Source organism: Eulemur rufifrons, chromosome 1, assembly GCF_041146395.1.
Source record: "Eulemur rufifrons isolate Redbay chromosome 1, OSU_ERuf_1, whole genome shotgun sequence".
Classification (NCBI taxonomy): Eukaryota; Metazoa; Chordata; class Mammalia; order Primates; family Lemuridae; genus Eulemur; species Eulemur rufifrons.
Window position 1 is genome coordinate 50,124,979 of NC_090983.1, and position 19,390 is coordinate 50,144,368.

Sequence of the window (19,390 nt, forward strand, 5' to 3'; positions counted from 1 at the left end):
AGCATATTCCTATCAAATGGCAGCCATAGCAAGGCTCAAAGAATGGCAAACTCGGGTGGGGGGGTTGTTTTCAATCAACCACGGTGGCTCCAATGGGGAGAGCTGATGGGACAGGACCAAGAAGAAGCTGGCAACCAGTGAGGAGCCTGTACAGATTTAAACAGTTGGTAGGATGATGGTAGTAACTGAACCAGGGTTGGAGAGGCAGCAAGTAGACTGATGTACTAAGATACTCCGCAAGTAGGATTGACAGGCGTTGGCGATAGATTGGATGTAGGGGGAAGAGGGAGATGTCATGGATGACCTGTAGATTTCTGGGTTGGGCAACTGTGTGGATTATAATGCTCAATTCCTTGGGAGAGTAAACTGAGAGGAAGGTTTGAAGGAAAGTGAGGAGTTCAGTTCTGGAAAATGAATCCACTGTGTCTCTGGCCTTCACAGCCCATGGAAGAGTAGAGGTTGGCAAGCCAAATGTGATTCCTAGCCAACTGCATCACTGCAGTGCAGTATGTAAAGTCCAGGAATATGTCAGATTAAATCATGAATAATCTTAACCTTTGGGGACCAAGAGGTGTTAGCAATTCAACGTTTCACTAATTTAAAAGTTAAGACCTGCTCCCACAATTGGCCACTTCTCTCTGAAGTTACATACCTTGAATAGAAAGCTCCTGTGTTTCTCGAAGATGCTATTAATATTTGCACCTGTGACTGGTCAGTCACGTGAATTCAAGAGCGTTTCACCACTTGTTTGTTCTCTTGCCCCTGCAGCTGAAGAGTCTGAGCAGAGATGATGACAGCTGGTCATATCATCAATGATTTTCCATTTCAAAATACCAGCCCCCAAATGAGCTTTTTGACATTTTCATTCAGAAAGGAAATAACCATGGTAGCAAAGTGATTGTGTCCTTATAACAAGGATATTGCCTCAAACAGATATTTGAGGTAAATTCCGAGTTTAACTTTGTATTTTCACAAAAAAATTGATATTTGAGAAAAATACTCTAAATTGTTTCTCCTCTGCCATGTATTATATCACTTAGTTTCTGATTATTTTTCTTGGGTGAGGCCGGGGTGAGGGAAGACAGAAAATACTAAGTGATATTGCTAGCAACTTTGGAAATATAAATCAACAGCAGGCCAAAACCATCTTCTCTCTTTGTCCTTTTCAAAAAACATAAATAAATGAATAGCCAGCTCAGACAATTTCCTCTGAGTTTTTAAAGGGTATTAATGGCACAGTTGGACATTTTCAGGTCCAAAGACAAATCTGGTTTTAATTTGGTGGGGTTTTCTCTATGCCCTCTTCCAACAACAGAGTATCAGAATATTCACTTTTTCTAAGAGTGTGGCTTCTCTCTGCTTTCTCCATCGTCCCACATCTGCCCCATCTGTCCAGCACTTGAGTCCCCAGGAGTGATTGGGGTCGACTAATAAGCACACACGGAGCCAGATGATTGCAGATGTGGATCATGATGGCAGACGGAAAGCAAGGCCAGAATCGGGCTCCCAGCAGGTTGGTGAACTGGTAAAAACAAGGTCCCAGGAATAACAGTAATAAGAGAGAATATGTTCATTTCCCATGTGGGTCATTCTAGGTTTGTTGTTACAGCAGGATTGTGTAGCAGGTCAGAACGTCCTGGCCCCACTCTCAGCCAGCGGCAGCTGCCCCAGCCCTCACTGCCACTGCTCCGTGGCAGGAGTGGAGGAGAGGCTGTTGCGTACTGGGGTCACTGTGCTAGGCACTGGGAATACAAAGATAAAAGGCCCTGTTTCCATTCTCTCTTCTAGCTCTTGGGATAATGGGCAAGACAAAGTTGTTTAAGATCAATGATACTGTATCCCCACAGCTGCCCATGATTGAGTAACAGGGGCCAAAAAGAAACCCTGAAAAATATATAAAACAGTTTTCAGACAGTGGGCAACAGGCTTCACAATAGAGTGATTCCTGAGTGAAGGGAACAAATGCTACGATTCCTGCCGTTGTCTCAGCTTTCTGCCTGGAGAGAATTTCCAGGCCATGGCACAGGTCCTGGAAATCAGGAGCAGCCCAGTGACGTCACTAGTCAAGGAGACAGAGACAGGAGTCTGGGAAGAGCCAGGAGGTTAGGGTAGGGCCAGGAAAGAGTAGCAGAGAAGAGAGGGCTGCACAGAAAGAGAGCTCTAGAGAGCTGCAGAGGGCACTTTGAGTCTTTGGATTAGGGCTGTTCACCATATCCATGTGGGGAAAATTCCAAGGCAGAAAAAAGAACGAGCATAAAGGAGCAAGTAGAACAATCCTCAGCGGTCACACAGATTGTGGGACAGCCCATGCTCCCGCCAGCCAGAGCACCGCAGAAAAACCTCGAACTGCATGAGGCATTGTGTACAGTCTTCAGAAGGGCACGACCTCGGTAGTGGGGCCCAGTTAGCCCTAGACAAAAGGCTGCTCTGGACCCACCTAGCAAAGCTGAAAAGCAAGCCTCGAAGCAATTGTATTATTTCCAAGTAACCTAACTGCATTCCAGAACAAAACTGAAAAGTGTTTAAAGAAATGGTGGGGAAAAAATCCAGCACCCAACAATATAAACTTCACAATGTCAATATCCAATCAAGAATGATCAGGCATGCAAAGAAGCAAGAAAATTTGACCCATAATAATGATAAAAATCAATCCAGACAGATTCAGAGATGATACAGATCACAGACTTGGTAGAGAAGGATATGAAGACAGTTATGATGTGTTGTATGTTTAAGAGGGTAGAGGAAGATTAAGCATGATAAACAGTCATGGAAGATATTAAAAAGACTCAAACCTCTGGAAAGGAAAACTATAATATCTAAGATAAAAAATAGAGTAGATGGGACTCAGAGCAGATTAAGCACTGCAGAAGAAAAACTCAGTGACTAGCAACAGAAACCATCCAAAATGAAACTCAGCTACAGAAAAGCCTGAAATGAGCAGAGCATCAGTTGAGCTGGGAGGCAGCACCCAATGGCTAGATATATATAATTAGAGTCCCAGAGGGAAAGGATAGACATAAAAGATAGTTGAAGAAAGCATGGTTGAAATGAACTTACAGAACCAAGATTCTCAATGAACTCAAGCAGAAGATACTCGAAGGAAACTACACCAACACACATCAGAATTAAATTGCTTGAAACCATTGATTCAGAGAAAATCTTAAAAGGAGCCAGAGGGGGGAAAAGACATGTATAAAGAAACAAAAGTGCAATCCAGAAGACAACATCTTTAAAGTAATGGAAAAAAATACAAGGACATTGTCAGAGTGATAGATATGATTGCAGAGATGGAGAACATGCCACAGGCATGCCTAAGTAGGGAGCAGTCCTGATCCTGCACCAGAAGACCAGAGAAGACTTCACAGGGAAGATAGAGAGTGAGTTGGGTGGTGAAGGATGACTAGTTCTCTAGGTAAGGAGCTTCTTACACAATGCTTTAGAGTCAGAAAGACTTAGGTAAACATCCTGGCTCCATCTCTCATTAAATGACCATAGACAAGGCACTTAACCTAACTGAACCTCCTTATCTATAAAGTGGAGATGATAAAAGTACCTACTTCAGTGGAACTGCTTTGAAGAGTTTATGAGATGACTTGAAGCCCATAGACCTAGTCCAGCACAGTGAATGCTCACTATATAGAAACGCCTCTTATTTCTCCTTTCTAAATGTCCTCAGAAAAAGGAGGTTGGGGGAGGGGATATGTATTTGGCCCAAGAAGGAAATCTTTCCTTCTCTGCTAGCAGTTATGCTGTTTGGGTGCAGACTGTAGCTAGATACTTTTATTCCTCCTTCTCTTTGAGGGTAAGCTGAGTTCATTTAAGACCTGATGGAGTCGGGTAACTCCTAGAGGCAGTAGAGCAGTGGTTCTCAGCTGGGATGATTCTGCCCCCCAGAGGACATTTGGCAATATCTGGAGACATTTGTGGCTGTCATAACCTGGAGAGCACAATGCACAAGACAGCCCCCACAGCAAAGAATTATCTGACCCTAAACACCATTCGTACTGAGGCTGAGAAATGCTTCAGTAGAGTTTCAGTTCTTGCACTTACCAGTTGAATGACCATGAGTGAGCTCAGTTTCCTCAATTTTAAGAAATGAGGATAATAGTATCTACTTCGTAAGGTTCTTGAGATAATTAAATGGCAATGTATGTAAGGCACCTACTACAGTCTGACACAAAGTAAGCATTCAATAAGTCTAAGTCTAAACAGTAGCTCTGATTTCTATGTTTTCTCTCTCTTGTTATTAATAGTATGGTTAACAGAAAGATCTTGCTATATAGCTTAAGCAAAATTGTATGTGTTGATTTGATAACATCCACCAAGATGCAAGTGCACATGCCCTTTGACCCAGCAATACCAATTCTAGAATTTGACCCTCTGATGAACTCCAGATCTGCAGAGTGGCTATGTACAACAATATCCATTACAGCATTATTTGTAATGGCTAAATATTAATGTAAACAACCTTTAGATTCCATCAAAAAAGGAACTGGTTAGGCCGGGTGAGGTGGCTCATGCCTATAATCCCAGCACTTTGGGAGGCTGAGGTGGGAGGATTGCTTGAGGTCAGGAGTTTGAGACCAGCCTGAGCAAGACCCCATCTCTACAAAAAAAAAAACAGAAAAATTAGCATGGTGGCATGCGCCTGTAGTTCCAGCTACGTGAGAGGCTGAGGCAGAAGGATCATTTGAATTCAGGAATTTGAAGTTGCAGTGAGCTATGATGATGCCACTGCACTCTAGCCTGGGTGACAGAGCAAGACCCTGTTTCAAAAAAAAAAAAAAAAAGAAGGAAAGAAAGAAAGAAAGAAAATTGGTTAAACAAATTTTGACAGCAATGGAATATTAGGTTGCCATAAAAAATGAGGAAACCTCATTTTTGTGATAGAGATTTTATCCAATATATTAAGAATAAAAGGCAAAGTGCAGGTCAATTTATATACTGTATTACCATTTGTAAAAAGGAGCAAATATATTTATGTACTTAGACATACGCAGGAAGTATTTCTTGAAGGAGACTCAAGAAACTGGTAACATCTGTTGCCTTTAGGGGAGGAGACTAAGTGGCCAGGCAGGGGAGGAAGGAGATTTTATACTGCCCCTTGTGTACCCTTTTGTTACCACGGAACTATGTGGATGTGTTACTTATTCAAAACACAAACAAAATATGGACTAAATCGCATGTGCTGGTCACAAGAGAATTCAACAATGGGATGTGAACAGAATCAGGAAAGAAGCAGGGGTGTCCCTCAGCCACCTCGATGACCAGATGCCCGGGCTGTGTCCCCTAGTGGGGCAAGTATCCCAGGTCCTGCCTGCGATGGGCCAGGAGGGAGCTGGAGGGAGCCTGGGAGCCCCAGCGAGATTGCCCCGAGGTTGTCCCAAGGCAGAAACACTGCACCCCAGTTGGGCTTTTAGGTCAGCATAACTCTAACCTACACCTGGAGCAGCACAGGAGTCCTACACTGCTGAAGAGAACTGTAGTTTAAAGAGAGAGCACCCCAAGGATTAGAGAACCATGAGGTAGAAGTTACAAAGATAGAGACGTCATTTCAACATAAGGAACTAACATCCTACAGTCAGAACAATCAAAGAGTAAAACGGACACCACCCCACCCACCCCCAGGTAGTGCGCGCTGCCTCTGGACGCCTTTCCACAGTGGCTGAGCAGTCAAGCAGCAGGGCCCCCGCGGAGGAGAGCCAGGCATCCCGTGGCTGATGCTGCCACAAACAGCCTTGACAGTCCCTCTGCGTGCATATGGAGAGGGATCTGACTGGCGCTGTTTCGCTGTCTCTTTCTGTAAGTGAGGAGCAGGTCAGACTAGACAGATAATAGTAGCATCCAACCCAATAGTCACTCGCCGATGAGAAGCTTTCGGAATGCCTGTATCTTTCTAAACACGAGAAGCAATTCTCTTGCTGACGGCACATTGCACATAATCACCATCACCCTTGGAATTTAGGTTTGGGATAACCCCTTGCTTTACTAATATTTTAATAGTTCCATATTCTCTCAGTGAACTGCATTTACGTAATAAATATTGGAGTGTAAGAGTAATTCCTTAAGATAGAAGTTTTGCTGCCTTTGCCTAGAACCACCACCTGGCCAGAGGAAAACAATATTCTAGTGTGGCAATTCTGTGTTCTGGGAGAATATAAAACAAAGAGAAAGAGGAATTCTGAGAAATATGTACTCCCCACCCACCCAATTTCTTTATTCAACACAAAGGAAGCAAGAGGGAGAACAAAGAGCAAGGATAAAGGAAAGAAAGCTGTTTGGGGCAATGCCAAATAAACTTAAATGGTTTAAGGGATAAATTGGTGGAGTGATTCGAATCATGGGCAGGTGCTATGAATGTAATTTAGTAAATGCTCGGGAACCTGCCAAGGAAGAGAAAAATGTGTTGCTTTTGAGATCATTTCCCAGCAGCTTCATAAAAGAAAACTGATTACAGGAATTTAATAAGTAAAACAGAGCCAGAAATATTGTAATCAAATGAGTTTTTAATTACATTTCAAGCAGAAAAAAATTCCAATTTGTGCTCCTGGGATTAAAAAAAAAAAAGTTCTAGAGAAATGCTTTTGTAGCGGAAAATAACATAAACACTAATTTCCATAGGAATTATAGTAGTCAGTTTAATTAAAAGGCTTGATCAAAGTAAAGAGGAGCTGGTGCCAAACTATACTAAATAAAACCATGGCAGTTGTTGCTACCTTACACTATTGTCCAAATAAAAACACTGTGCATTGAGCAGAAAACAAGCATGTGCATTTTTCTCATTGAAATAAATGAGATTTTGATCACTGCCTGAATTATTATGTTGGTTTGTTTTATTATCATATGAAATAACTAGTACATCTGATTTAAAATTAGATGTTTTTTTCTTGTTGTGATAAACATCACTGTTGAGAGAGAGAGAGAGAGAATATACTCTGTTTTAAGGACATTGATGTGAACAGAGGCATCATCTCAGCCAGGGTGGAGCACTCAGTGTTCATTAGGATGCTTGATTAGTTCTGGGCTTTCAACACCTTTAACTTATATATAGTTAAATTTTACTCATATTCCTGGAACTCCCTGGAGTGGAGGGTTATTTGAGTGGATAAATGAGGTTTACTAACAGGTGGTTTGCCATTGTGCTCGGGGGAGTTCATTCTGCCGTCCTCAACATGAAGAGCTATCGTTCCTGTTGAAGGACCTTGCTATTCGCCACTCCCTAACCGCAGGTCATGCCTGGAGAAGGCTTTTCAGGAAGTGTGCTGAAATTGCAGTAGTTTAATCATATGTTCAACTTTTGTGCCCCTTGTGACGAATGGGACACACCTGCAAGGTGTTTGCATGGTGGGAGCAGGGGTATAATCTGTGGCCGCAGAACAAAAGAAGCTAACTGACCCAAAGCATAAAGTGGGAACATCACCTTTCCATAGGCTAACAACCTCACAGCTGCATGCTCCTTTTTTTATTCATTTCTTTATAGAGAAAAATAAAAACTACCCTATAGGGCTTAGTGTACCAAGAGAGAGAAACATTAATTCATCATAATTTCAGACAACCTAGGAAAAACAGACTGGCTGGCAGGGCAGGTCTATATAAAAGCAGTAATATAGGGCTGGGGACAAAATTGGATTACTCTTCCTGTCGTGTAAAAGACTGTGGCCTTTGAGATGGGGAGGAACATGTAGGAGTGAGTCAGGAGTAACTCACTTCCCCTATGACAATCTCTCATATTCAGTAGTTAGTGGGCTTCAAAAATGTTGAGGGTGATTGGGTTTCCTATGAGAAGGGGAAATGAAGTGAAACTCAAGAAGGAAGTTAAAGAATAGAAGGAAGTAAGACTTAGAAATCATGGAGAGGAATCTGAAAGGTGCCCAGAGCATGGAAATAAATTCAAGGTCAAGTTTTACCTAAATCTCAAGGGACAGGGAAGCCCTAAGTGACAGAAAGACTCCATTCAAAGAATAGAAATTCTGGAGAATTCATGTCAGAATTCATGAGAGTTCTATACATAGCCAAGATGACCGGTGATAGAACTGATGCATAAGAGGAGGGAAGACAGGAAAGATGGATATGAATAAGTAGGAAGAAAGGAAGTTCCTGGTGTCAGGCCATATCCCAATTTGATGACAATAGCAGTCACACTCAAAGTGTCCTCAAAGTTCATGTCTTCAGTTTCTAAAAACTTGTGAGTAACAAAATCTTAGCTGGTTTGAACTGATTATTGAAAAAGGTTGAAGCCACACAATTTCAAGATATGTATACCTCATTCTTCTTTGTTTTTTTTTTTTCTTCTTGACTTTTTAAAAGCTACCTTCTATGCTACATCCTTGACAGCTTTCTCTATATACTCATTCAATGTGGCAGGTTCATGTCCTATCCTTGATTTTTACCTGAGAACAACAATGGTTTTCTTCATAGCTTCCCAAAACAAATGGTAAGATTACAAAAGGAACCCTTAACTTCCTATAGGATTCATATCTTCCTCCTACAGCAGAAGGACTAATGATCCTTCATGATCCTAACATGTGGGGGATGTGTTTTATCATCTGTACAGCACAGAGTCATTGTAAGGAATAACTGAGATGAAGTAGATGAGTAGCTGGCAATGTATTTAGCACATAGTAGGTGTTCAGTAGTGGAAGCTCCTCCTCATCCATGTTGAGGAGCCAGGTTTTCATACTTCTTTAGACCCTGGAGATGGAAGGAAGGCCCAAGAAGTACAAGTGCTTAAAAATCCATACGTTCTCATTGATTCTGCCCATTTGTAAACTGCTGTTATAAAAATACCACCATGTGAATATGTGTTAGATGTTTAGATAATTTAACCAGTTAGAAAACATAACAGAAGGATCCCATTCAAGGCAAAAGCCAAAAGTTATTAATGGTTCTCTTGAGTTATAAGGTTACAAATTATCTCTACTTCATACTTTTTAAAAATCTTTTGTTTTTGTATTTTCTAAAATTAACACATTATTTTAAAAATATGAAATAACTACAAAGGAAATAAAAAGCATTATTTTTAAAATAACCAAAAACCCCCTCATTTTAAAAGGATAAAGGCCATGTTTCTAAAAAATTAAATGTCATCAAAATCTAGTTTCCTTTTTTATTGAGCTGTCCAGAAAATAAAAAGGCTCCCAGACCCTTTTTTGTATATGTTTTACGTGGGTAGCTTACATTTATTATGCCTGCTTATTGGCATATAGATACTTAATAGATATTTTTACTTATATTTTACTGGTTGAGTATGCCAGTATGAAGCCTTTTATAATGAAAAGTTAAAAAAAAGTTAACATAAAGAAAATATAGATATTCATGCATTTAAAAGAATGAAAAGAACTCCATAAACTTTTAAATTTATCATTTACTTTTAAAAAATCAGTGAAGCAGAGAATAATGGAATTTCCCTGTTGGGCAGAGTAAACTCTATGCCCCTCGGGCCTGTGAGATATTTACCTATTACTATTTAACCTGAGCTTCCTGAAATTGTTCTAGCCCCAGTTCAGAGGCAAGATCCTCTGCCCCACCCCCATGTCACCCCCTATCCCTGAGTCGCCCTCTGATGTGAAAGCAGAATTATTCATTTGCATTCAATTCAAATGAGCCACCTTACTTTTAGGGCTCTCATTCCACTACCAGGGGCAATCCAGGTTTTGTGAGATGAGAAGCTCATACTATAGGAATAGGGGGATTATTCCACTATTTAAAACAGAAACACACAGACACAAAATTAAGAAAGAAAGAAAATATTTTGAAGGGTCTGGTGCAACTGGGGACACTGAAGCCTGAGCTTCATTAGCCTGGCGGTCAACATGCTTCTGGCCACACTGCATTTCCTCTTCCCTCATCTCTCCTGTGCCCATCTTTCCCTCTCTCCTACACTCCATCTCCTTTCTGCCATGTCTGTTTCATATATGTTTCCATGTTGATCTGTGTATTTAGCACAACTCCCAGATCTTTAGCTTTAAAAATAAACACCTCCTCTTGTTTCAGGATTTTTACCTGGCCTTTCTTACCCAGGTAAGTCCACCCAGAGTCATCTATGATGGAGCAATTGTGGGATTATCTTTGTAAAAATTTAAGTTTACAGTCTTTTGAGATCTGGAGCCCTCTATGGCAGGCAAAGATATGCATGTTAGTAGATATGTGTGAGGGGAAATTTTGATTCCTGTCTTGTTTGGTTGTAAAACAGAGTCCGAGTCTACATGCCTGGCGCCCCCTGGAGTTGAACACAACCATCCTGTTTTATTTTTTCATTCTCTGCATAAGGCTCTATAAATACAACATAATGGTGTTAAATGCATATTTACTTCTCGTAAATGGCTCTTGTTTACCAAAATAATCATCACTTTTATTTCTTACAGCCAGTTTCCATTGTCCTCATAAATTAAATGTGGAAAATCATGTCAGTGACTCAGGTTCCTCTCTCCCCCACCTGTTTTTTGTTTTGTTTTAGGCATTGGTGAAGGTCAATGTGAAACTGAAGCCAATGCTAGATTCCGTGGCTGCAAACAGAAGTAAGTGGGAAGAATTGCACCAAAAAAGGCTGCTGGTCTCAGCTGCCTCTCCCTCCACTGCCAGCCTCATAGTAGCGGAGGAGGACAGAAACTAAACCTCCAAGTCAGCTGCTGCTGCAAAATGACTGTGTCCTGAAGGGCCAGCCCCAGTCTAGCCAAATCATCCTTTTGTTCTTTTAGCTCAGACAGACCTAAAGTCTCGAGGATGCGCTGGGAAGCATGGCTGGGCTTTCACCTTGAAGTGTGGTCAGCAGCAGAGAGAGTGACAGGAAGGACAAAGGAGGAGGTGGGGCAGGGAGACCCCCCCCCCAGGACCCTCACCTTCCTCGGATGGACACACATGGGCTGAGACGAAGGCTCTGGGCAGAGGACTGTTTTGGATCCAAGGACTTGAGGACAGTCGGCCCCGCTCACTCTGTGCTGAAGGAACACAGAACCGTGAAAGCGTTATTAGCACTGCTTCATTTTGTATATGGCTCTTCTGTTCATTAAAAGCCAAACACTGCCTGCCTTTGCTTCCTCTCCCAGAATGCCCTTTTGTGCCAGACTGTCCCAAGAATCCTGATTTGTAATCTATAGAGGTATTTTATTTTTAATCCTAAAGCCTCTTAATGATGGATCAGAGCCTTTAGAATTGCCTACCTAAAAGATAAGCTATACTGTCCTTATAAATACCAGCCAATCCCAGTTTTTCAGTTTTCCCCAAAAAATGTCCACAGCAGAAATATAGCAAATGTGTTTGATTGTGATTCTACATTGGGACCGTGGTCCCTTTTCTCAAAGGTTTTTAATTCAACCTTTATTATAGACCAAGTCTTCTCCCAGAAGGAATGGATTAATAGACTTTAATTAAAGTAAGGATGAAAGAAAATCTATAGCTGGATTTACCACAAATGACATCTAGGAACTATAGTTCCTAGGAACATTTAGGAACTAGTTCCAACAGTAAGAGATATTTCACAGGATTCAGCAAAGCCATAGAGATTGCGCATTAACTACCTTGAGTTCTCCTAGTGATGAGTTTTGGTATCAAATTTATGTTTACTACCAGTAACCAACTTAAAGCCATAAGGGTCCCCAATTTTGGATTTTTCCTTTAAAAATATGCTTGAAAGACTAAGAAATAACTGTCTGGACAGAGAACACATATTCTATAGGAAGCCAGGTTTATAATAGGGAAGAATAAACTGTATTAAATAGGTGCAATGACTAGAAAGTCTCTTTGCTTTCCATTTTACCTGAGGACTTGGTATGTCTTATCCAAAGAACACTGGGCTAGAAGATAGACTTCAATCTCTAGCTTTGGCACTGTTGACTGGGTAAATGTGGACAAGTCTCTTCTCCACGCTTGTTTCCTTATTTGTCTTACAGTAGGAAATGATTTTCAAACAGTTTTAACCTTAGAACTCTTTGTTCAAATAACTCTTTCAAGGATTCACCAAGAAATAAAATGTCAAAAAGCTGAATTCCTCTGTTTGAAGCAGGGTTTGGGGATCCACAGCCCCTACAAATCTTCATCTCTTTGATTACACACAAGGTGATCCACAAAGGGACTCCGAGGAGTTTGAAAATCCCTGAACTAGATGAAACCTGAGGTCCCTTCCAGCTCTAAAAATTCTGAAATTTACAAACCATTTTGTTCATGTTGTTACTCATCAGTATCAGTTATTAACTTTACAACTCAACTATTAAAGAAATAAGGGCCAAGTTCTACAAGGGACATTGTTTTCCCAATACACAGTAGACATTGGGGAAATGTTTGGAGAATGAATAGGTAATATTAAGGAAGTGAGGGGAGAGCAGGTAAGTGTAGAAAAGTAAGATTCTTTATAGCAAGAAACAAAGTAAAAGAAAATTATAAACCAGGCAAAGAGGGAAAAAAGGAAGAAGAAAAATAAGACAACGAATAAAGGAAAGATAGGGACTGAGACAGATGGATAAAGGAACTGCCAAAGAAAAGATGAAAGTCAATCCAAACAAAGAAAAATGCTACTTCCGACCCCAAAAATGAAGGTGTAGAATCCTGTCATCAATTGCTCAGAAAAGAGAGACACTTGAGCAGGGAGGGGTTTGACAAAGGAGAGAAGGAAGGAGTGGGAGCCCTAAAAAATAATGTTCCTAGCTCCCCTTTACAGCTCTCTCTTCAGGGAAGACTGGAGGAAACCAGAGGAAAATGAGTGCAGGAAAAACTGCCTCCACAGAGCAGGTAAGAGGAGGTTGTTCAGATTTATGGATTTTATTAAGCCAGTTTTCTGCATCACTCCACTATAAAGGAAAATAACTTCTGCATGGCTGTCTCCCCTCCTTCAAGTAAGGAACAAAGAAAGCATGGGTGGAGTTAGAGACAGAGCCTGGTCTGCGAGAGCATCATGTGTCGGCAGCTCAGAGGCACTGCAGGTGTTCCTGCGTATTGTGCCACATCACGTTTATATCCCGAACGGGAATTGAAAATCAGTCCGTGTGAGGCAGAGATGAGCCTACATCTGTTATCCTCCCCAACAATAAATAAATAAATACCCCAGACAAATGGATGCCAGTCCATCTAGAGCAACATTTTAAAGCATGTGCTTTATGATAAAACTGTACCCAGGTTCTGACAGAGACTGCAGGCAGCTACAAGCACTGTAGCCACCCTGAACGTTGATACTGCATATTGCTAAGGGGAACATAATTTATAGCACAAACCCTACAGCTTCCACTAAGGTTGAGTTTTCCTCTCATTTTCTTCCCTTTTATTGGCTTCACTGCACGGTTGCCAATAGCAACATCCACTGGTAGCAAGGGGAGTTCAACACCATTGCAATCTGCCATACAGTGGAGCCCTGACAATGTCAACCATCAATCAAGTAGCTGTTTGTAATTGCCTCCATCTATTTCTCCTGTCTCAAGGTATCTTTCCTATTGCGGGTCAAGATGCAGAAACTGCTGACTAATGCTATGGGTCTGATCCTCCATGACCACAGAGCAGTGGAAGGGAGGGTAGCAGCCTTCCTGGTGCCAATAACCCTGGGGGTAAAAGGTTGAACTCTTGGGGGGGTTAGGTATTTTTAATCCCATTTCTAAATAATTTTTAATTTTCCAAGAATGTGAGGTATGTGTGATTATCCATACACTCTGCTTTTCCAAAATAGAGAAAGAGAAATTGTGCCAGTCCTTATTGTTAATGTTTATTTCCTATTGGAGGAAGGCATTTGAAATGTGAGTCTTCTTGTAAAACCTCACACTGATCAGATCATATTTGCTTCGTCAGGTTTCTTGGCATTAATGGTTGAAATGACATCATCCTACTTTTTCTATGAGATTTTTTTTTTCAGACATGATATTTATTCTTATTAGCCAGTATGTGGATAATATATGCACAATATACAACATAACCGGGATTCCTGGCAGGTAGAGACAGCGCCCCACACTGCAAAGGGCGCCGACCAGTGCACAATAGACTGGGACTCCATCCTAGCCTGGCCACTGGCTAGACCTGTAATCTTGGAAGTCTCCAGGTCTCAGGTCTTCCGTCTATTAAATAGAAGCACTGACTTTTTATTCAGTTTCACAGCAAAGGACCAAGATGCGTTTCGCTTTTTAAAATTTTTCCAGATAATCTTCTTATTTATTCTTCTCATATAAAATAGGAACAAACCTAAAGAGGTCATCTTCTTACTAAAGACACAATAAAAAGTTACATATATGGGGTAGATAGAAAAACAATCATACTGCAGATCTGTCTGAGCCTGCCTCTAGTGATGGTGAAAGATATGGTCATCAATACAATTTTTTAAAAAATAACCCTTTTATTTTATAAAGAACAATTTTAGATTATCTCATATCATAGATATCCCATAAATGGTAGTCAATAATTTAGAAATGAATTTATTTTTAATATAAAGTGAGTCAAGAGAAGTTAAAATTGCATGTGCATTTTGTGTTCCTAAAATCTGAAATGTCTACACATTTCCAGGTATTTTATATTTGCAAATACATTGGGTGGCAAATAATCTTTAAAACTTTGTGTTAGTGTAATAACAATGTTATCCATTATGAATTCCACCAAAATTTAGTTGCATTTTCTATATATCAAAATTCATCATGCTTTATCCACCTACCTTAGGTAATTAAACAAAATCTGCTTGACTTACTTTGCAGTACAATTATTTTAAAATCCATTTTTTCCTGCTGACTATTATGAATTACAGAAAGATAAAAACGGTTTCATTCCCAGTAATAGTGTGAAACAATTCCCTTCAAGTGAGACAGAAATCTAAACATATTAGGGAAAGATTTAAATATATTCTTAAAAAATGCTTTGGCTTGAGGGGAAAAAATGCAAAAAGGATTCATTAAAGCAACAGAAAAAAACCCTAATTTGGAACCCCAAAAACTCTGGCAATACCATTGTGATGAAGCTTCACTATCCGCTTCAGAATAACAGTTTTTAAAATTGTTATTCTACCACGTGCTGTAAAGAAGTCCTCAAACTCAAATGTATCAGGAACTTTAAAGGTTAAGTGTGGCTACGTGTGTGGTTTATGGTGTTTGGGCCTTAAGAAGGCCAAAATTTAATAAGCTTCCTAAATGAACAATAATGGGATCAAACACATAGATGGCAGAAACAAAATGAGGTGTATCTGGAGAATTTCATGATGAGCATTTAGATTTAGCAGTGCTCAATGTCGTGCTTACATTGCTTGTGTCATGACCTTTTTTTTAGCTAGTAATTTTGGGTTGTACATTTTTTTAAAGTTAATTTAGAATGTTCTTGCATGTTTGGTACATCTTTCAGCAGTGCTAAAGATACATTGTTTATTTGTGCAGCATACCTACACCAATATTGTTGGATGTATACACTGGTACAGAAATGTTTGTTTTATTAAGTAAATGAAATATTTGCTGTGAAAAATGTGTTATTTGTGGCCATCATTTATCTCTGTGCTCATTTTCTGTGTATACGTGCGTGTTAGAATCTCAATTTTCCTTTTGCTTTAGATTTAGATTAAATCATATTTAGGTAAATTTTTAAAAAACAGCATAGTGTGGAAATAGAAGGCTAGGTTTTGTTGAGTCTCATTCCCTTGAGGGGAAATTGCTTTTGCCATTTTATTTAGATGTACAATAATCTAAAAAGGATCCCCTACTGACTTGCTTCCTGCTTATTATTGTTTTACCCAAAAGAAGGGAAATATGGTTCAACTGAATTGTTTGAAGTCATTCCCTTTGTGTAGATTTCCCAAACTGATGATTCATTATAAGAATACTACATTATAGACTGCTTGACCATTTCACAAGCAACTAATCCATGATTTTGAAACAGTCTGCTTTAAGAAACCGAAATATCTTTGTTTTTAATAAAATGCTTGAAGTTTAACTAAAGCTCTGGAATAATCTTTATTTCTTTTGAGAAGGGTGATTTAAGGGCTGAAAGAAGGAAGCATGCATACAAATACCTACAATTTATATTTTTGACTGTTAATTTAGCCCAGTAACCTTCTCTTGATGTGTGATGTTTGCCTTTGTGAGGATATCGGGATATCCCTGTTTGTATAGCATTTGAAAGATGACAAAAGCTCCTTCAAATTATTGAAGTTCTCCTGGAGGTAGGAAAGTCTGCAACCAAATGCTGGGTTCCTGCGTCCCTTACAGAATTGCTCAAATTTGCATGGGCAATTACACAAGGGGATCGCATCAATGCAGGGCCGCCAGCCACACTGACGCCATACAATTACACAACGGCTTCGGTGCTTAAACTTTAAAATTCTTACACCATTGTGCCTGTTCTATTAGAACAAACTGCAGCAAATGATCCAAAGCCAATTCAAATGACTGGCGAGGAGGTGCCCAGGGAGAGAGAGGGGAGAGGTGCAGTGTGGCCCACTACTGGCCGGTGTAAGCAATCACCACTGCTGGCCAGGCAACCACCAGCTCCTTTGTGCTTTTCAGTCTGCAGTTTTAAAGTGGGGCCAACGACAAGGCTCACCTAATTCACAAAGGGCTGTGAGGATTAATGAGGGAAGTTAGGCAAAGCAGGCCTGGTACTGAAAGTATGCATAAACACAGGCCCTTAGAGTAGCTCTTTGTTTGAATGGTTGGTTGGTTTTTTTTTTAAATGTCAGTGTCCACGGTTTTGCCTTCTCCATTAATCCCTTTTATAAACCATAATGCTATTATGTTCTCCCTGGTAAGTTAATTTAGACAATAACACTGTAAACCCCAAAATACAAGCTACTTGATCAAAAGCAAGGTATACTCAAGAAGAAATCTAATTAAAATATTAATAAAGCTGGAACTACAAGCAAAAGGAAAGTTCATAATGAGGTTAAATGTCTCACCATCTGAGAGTAAATGTTCTCAAGTGTTGATTTTTGCATACAGTCTTTCTAAGAGTCTTAAAAGCTTGAACAGATGCTCCTGAAAGTCATTCAACCACATTACAAATTTGACACTAATTTATTTTTTCTTTCCTCTTCATAGTGGGAGATGGGGGTGGGGAATGGGGATACAAAGCAACCAAGCCCCCCAAACTGGCCATCCTGAAGCAAATGGTCTGGAATCAAAAGGAATAAAAAATAACAACTGGAAAATGGTTTTGCAGAAGTTCTTCCTTTATAAAGAAGATGTTTGACCATAGCTGTGGTTGAAATACTCATAAATTAACAATATTTACCAACAGAAAGTGGACACATTTACAGGATAAATAAAAAAACATACCTTGCAACTAGTTTTAAAAGAGAACACCAAATAGATTCTACATACAAATAGAATTTGGGATTTCATCATCACATATTTGGCAGGCAGAACATAAGCATGCTAAGAAACATCATGCTTTCTGCTCCTCTACATTTTGCCTAAATGGAACTCTTCTACATGGTAAATATGTATCCCTTTGTGTAGCAAAATCCACCCTGAGTCCAACACCATTTTTTCAAACTCTAATTCCCTTCTACAAGTCACTAAATCACTTTATTACAACCGTCAAATGCCTTGCTTGAAATGGTATGATACACTTAACTTTTTGATATATGCTCCAGCTTTTCAAGATTCTATTGCAAACAAAATGATCCTTTATGACATTTTATAATATTCCACCCTGTTTATTGCTTTCCAGAATTTCTATTTTAAAGGGCCTTCTCTCACCTCCTCCCTGCAAAAACTAATCTATTCCCCAACTGCCTATCAGAGACTAAATAAAAGTCGGTCTATCACAGCAGCAGTGATGGTCGTGCCAATTTCACAGCGTGATTTGTGCACTCATTTCATTTTGAAAATGACCCTGCCCTCCATCTGTCTAAACCGAATGTCCTGCTTTTTTCAAGCCAGGCCTCTGGAGAAACATCACAGGAAATAGGGAGGAAGACATAGAATGGCCTCCCTCCTGCCCGCTTCAGCTGCCATGCTCACAGGTAACAACACAAAGAGGAGAACCCCAACTGATGCCTGTAGAGATCAGAGAAATTTGGAGGAGAGAAGATAGTCCTTTTATCTTTCATACATTTTCAAGAAGCCATTTGAAGGTGAATGCTTTCATGATGCAAATACAACTCTGCAAAACAGTCAGGCTAAAGACATAACAAGCAATTTCCCATTTCCATGTTCTGTCATCTTACCTTGATTTAACACCCAAGGTAACAGTCCATACATAAGGATTTTAAAATACTGAGCCTACATTTCCAAGGAAGAAGTATAGACACTCAGCCTTAAAGAAGATGCACCCTCTCCCCCACCTTATTATCGAGCAGCAGTAGTCAGCATCCCTCCATTCACATACCTCCCAGTGTTTAAGACCCTAAAAGGGTGCACCAGGAGATCAGGTTGAAAGAAGCCTCAGAATAGGGTTGAGTAGTATTCCTCATTTGCTTTCTGTGGGAATCTTGGGTGAGTCTGAACACAACCCTTCTGAAATGGGTGCAATTTGTCCCTTTCTTGCTATTGATACATTGGGAGGCTCCTTCCACCCGAGAAAACACAACTCTTCCAATTCTTAGCAAAGGAAAAGACTGAATAAGCACATTAAAATCAGTCATTTTATGACTTGAGCAAACACACACCTACTGAAATATCCCCCTAGTGATACTAGGTGACTAGGAGCTACACAACCCTCACTAGTCACTTCCTAATAGCTGCAATTGAACCTAGAAGGTCAAAGTCTACTGCCCATTCCAAGTTAGCTAGCTGTTGTAATGGATACTGGAGAAAAAAGACATTAATCTTCCTCCGTACACACTGGGCACCAAACACTGGGCCCTTATAAACTCATCTATAGGAGATATATGGATTAGGTTATTCATCAGCATTTCTTATTGACAGTAGGTCAGCTGTTACCTACCTAGGGGTGGTCTTGAGCAAATTACTTAAACCTTTAAACCTTTCTAGCCCACAGGGTTCTTCATCTCTAACATGCAGATTACAGGGTGATTATTAAAATTAGAAATAATATAGGTAAGGCCGGGCCCAGTGGTTCACGCCTGTAATCCTAGCACTCTGGGAGGCCGAGGCGGGAGGATCACTCGAGGTCAGGAATTCAAGACCAGCCTGAACAAGAGCAAGACCCCGTCTCTACTAAAAATAGAAAGAAATTATCTGGACAACTAAAAATATATAGATAAAAATAGGTAGACATGGGGGCCCATGCCTGTAGTTCCAGCTACTTGAGAGGCTGAGGCATAAGGATTGCTTAAGCCCATGAGTTTGAGGTTGCTGTGAGCTAGGCTGATGCCACATGGCCCTCTAGCCAGGGCAACAGAGCGAGTGAGACTCTGTCTCCAAAAAAAAAAAAAAGAAAGAAAGAAATAATATAGGTAAATGGTCTATAATAAGGTACCATACAATATGGTTGATGGCTCTGAAATTTAAATGTAGAAAACATTTATGGGCAGAAATACAAT

The 19,390-nt window shown here is 40.2% G+C and overlaps 1 protein-coding gene across 1 annotated transcript in view; it reads left to right on the forward strand.

Annotated features, from left to right (window-relative positions):
- The window catches only part of PDE11A (phosphodiesterase 11A), a 335,245-nt gene extending 324,633 nt beyond the window's left edge, over positions 1 to 10,612 (forward strand). Inside the window, exon 20 of the mRNA XM_069470433.1 lies at positions 10,457 to 10,612. Within this exon, the coding sequence (XP_069326534.1) occupies positions 10,457 to 10,612 (156 nt within the window). The remainder of the gene's footprint in view (positions 1 to 10,456) is intronic.
- The last annotated feature ends 8,778 nt before the right edge of the window (positions 10,613 to 19,390 follow it).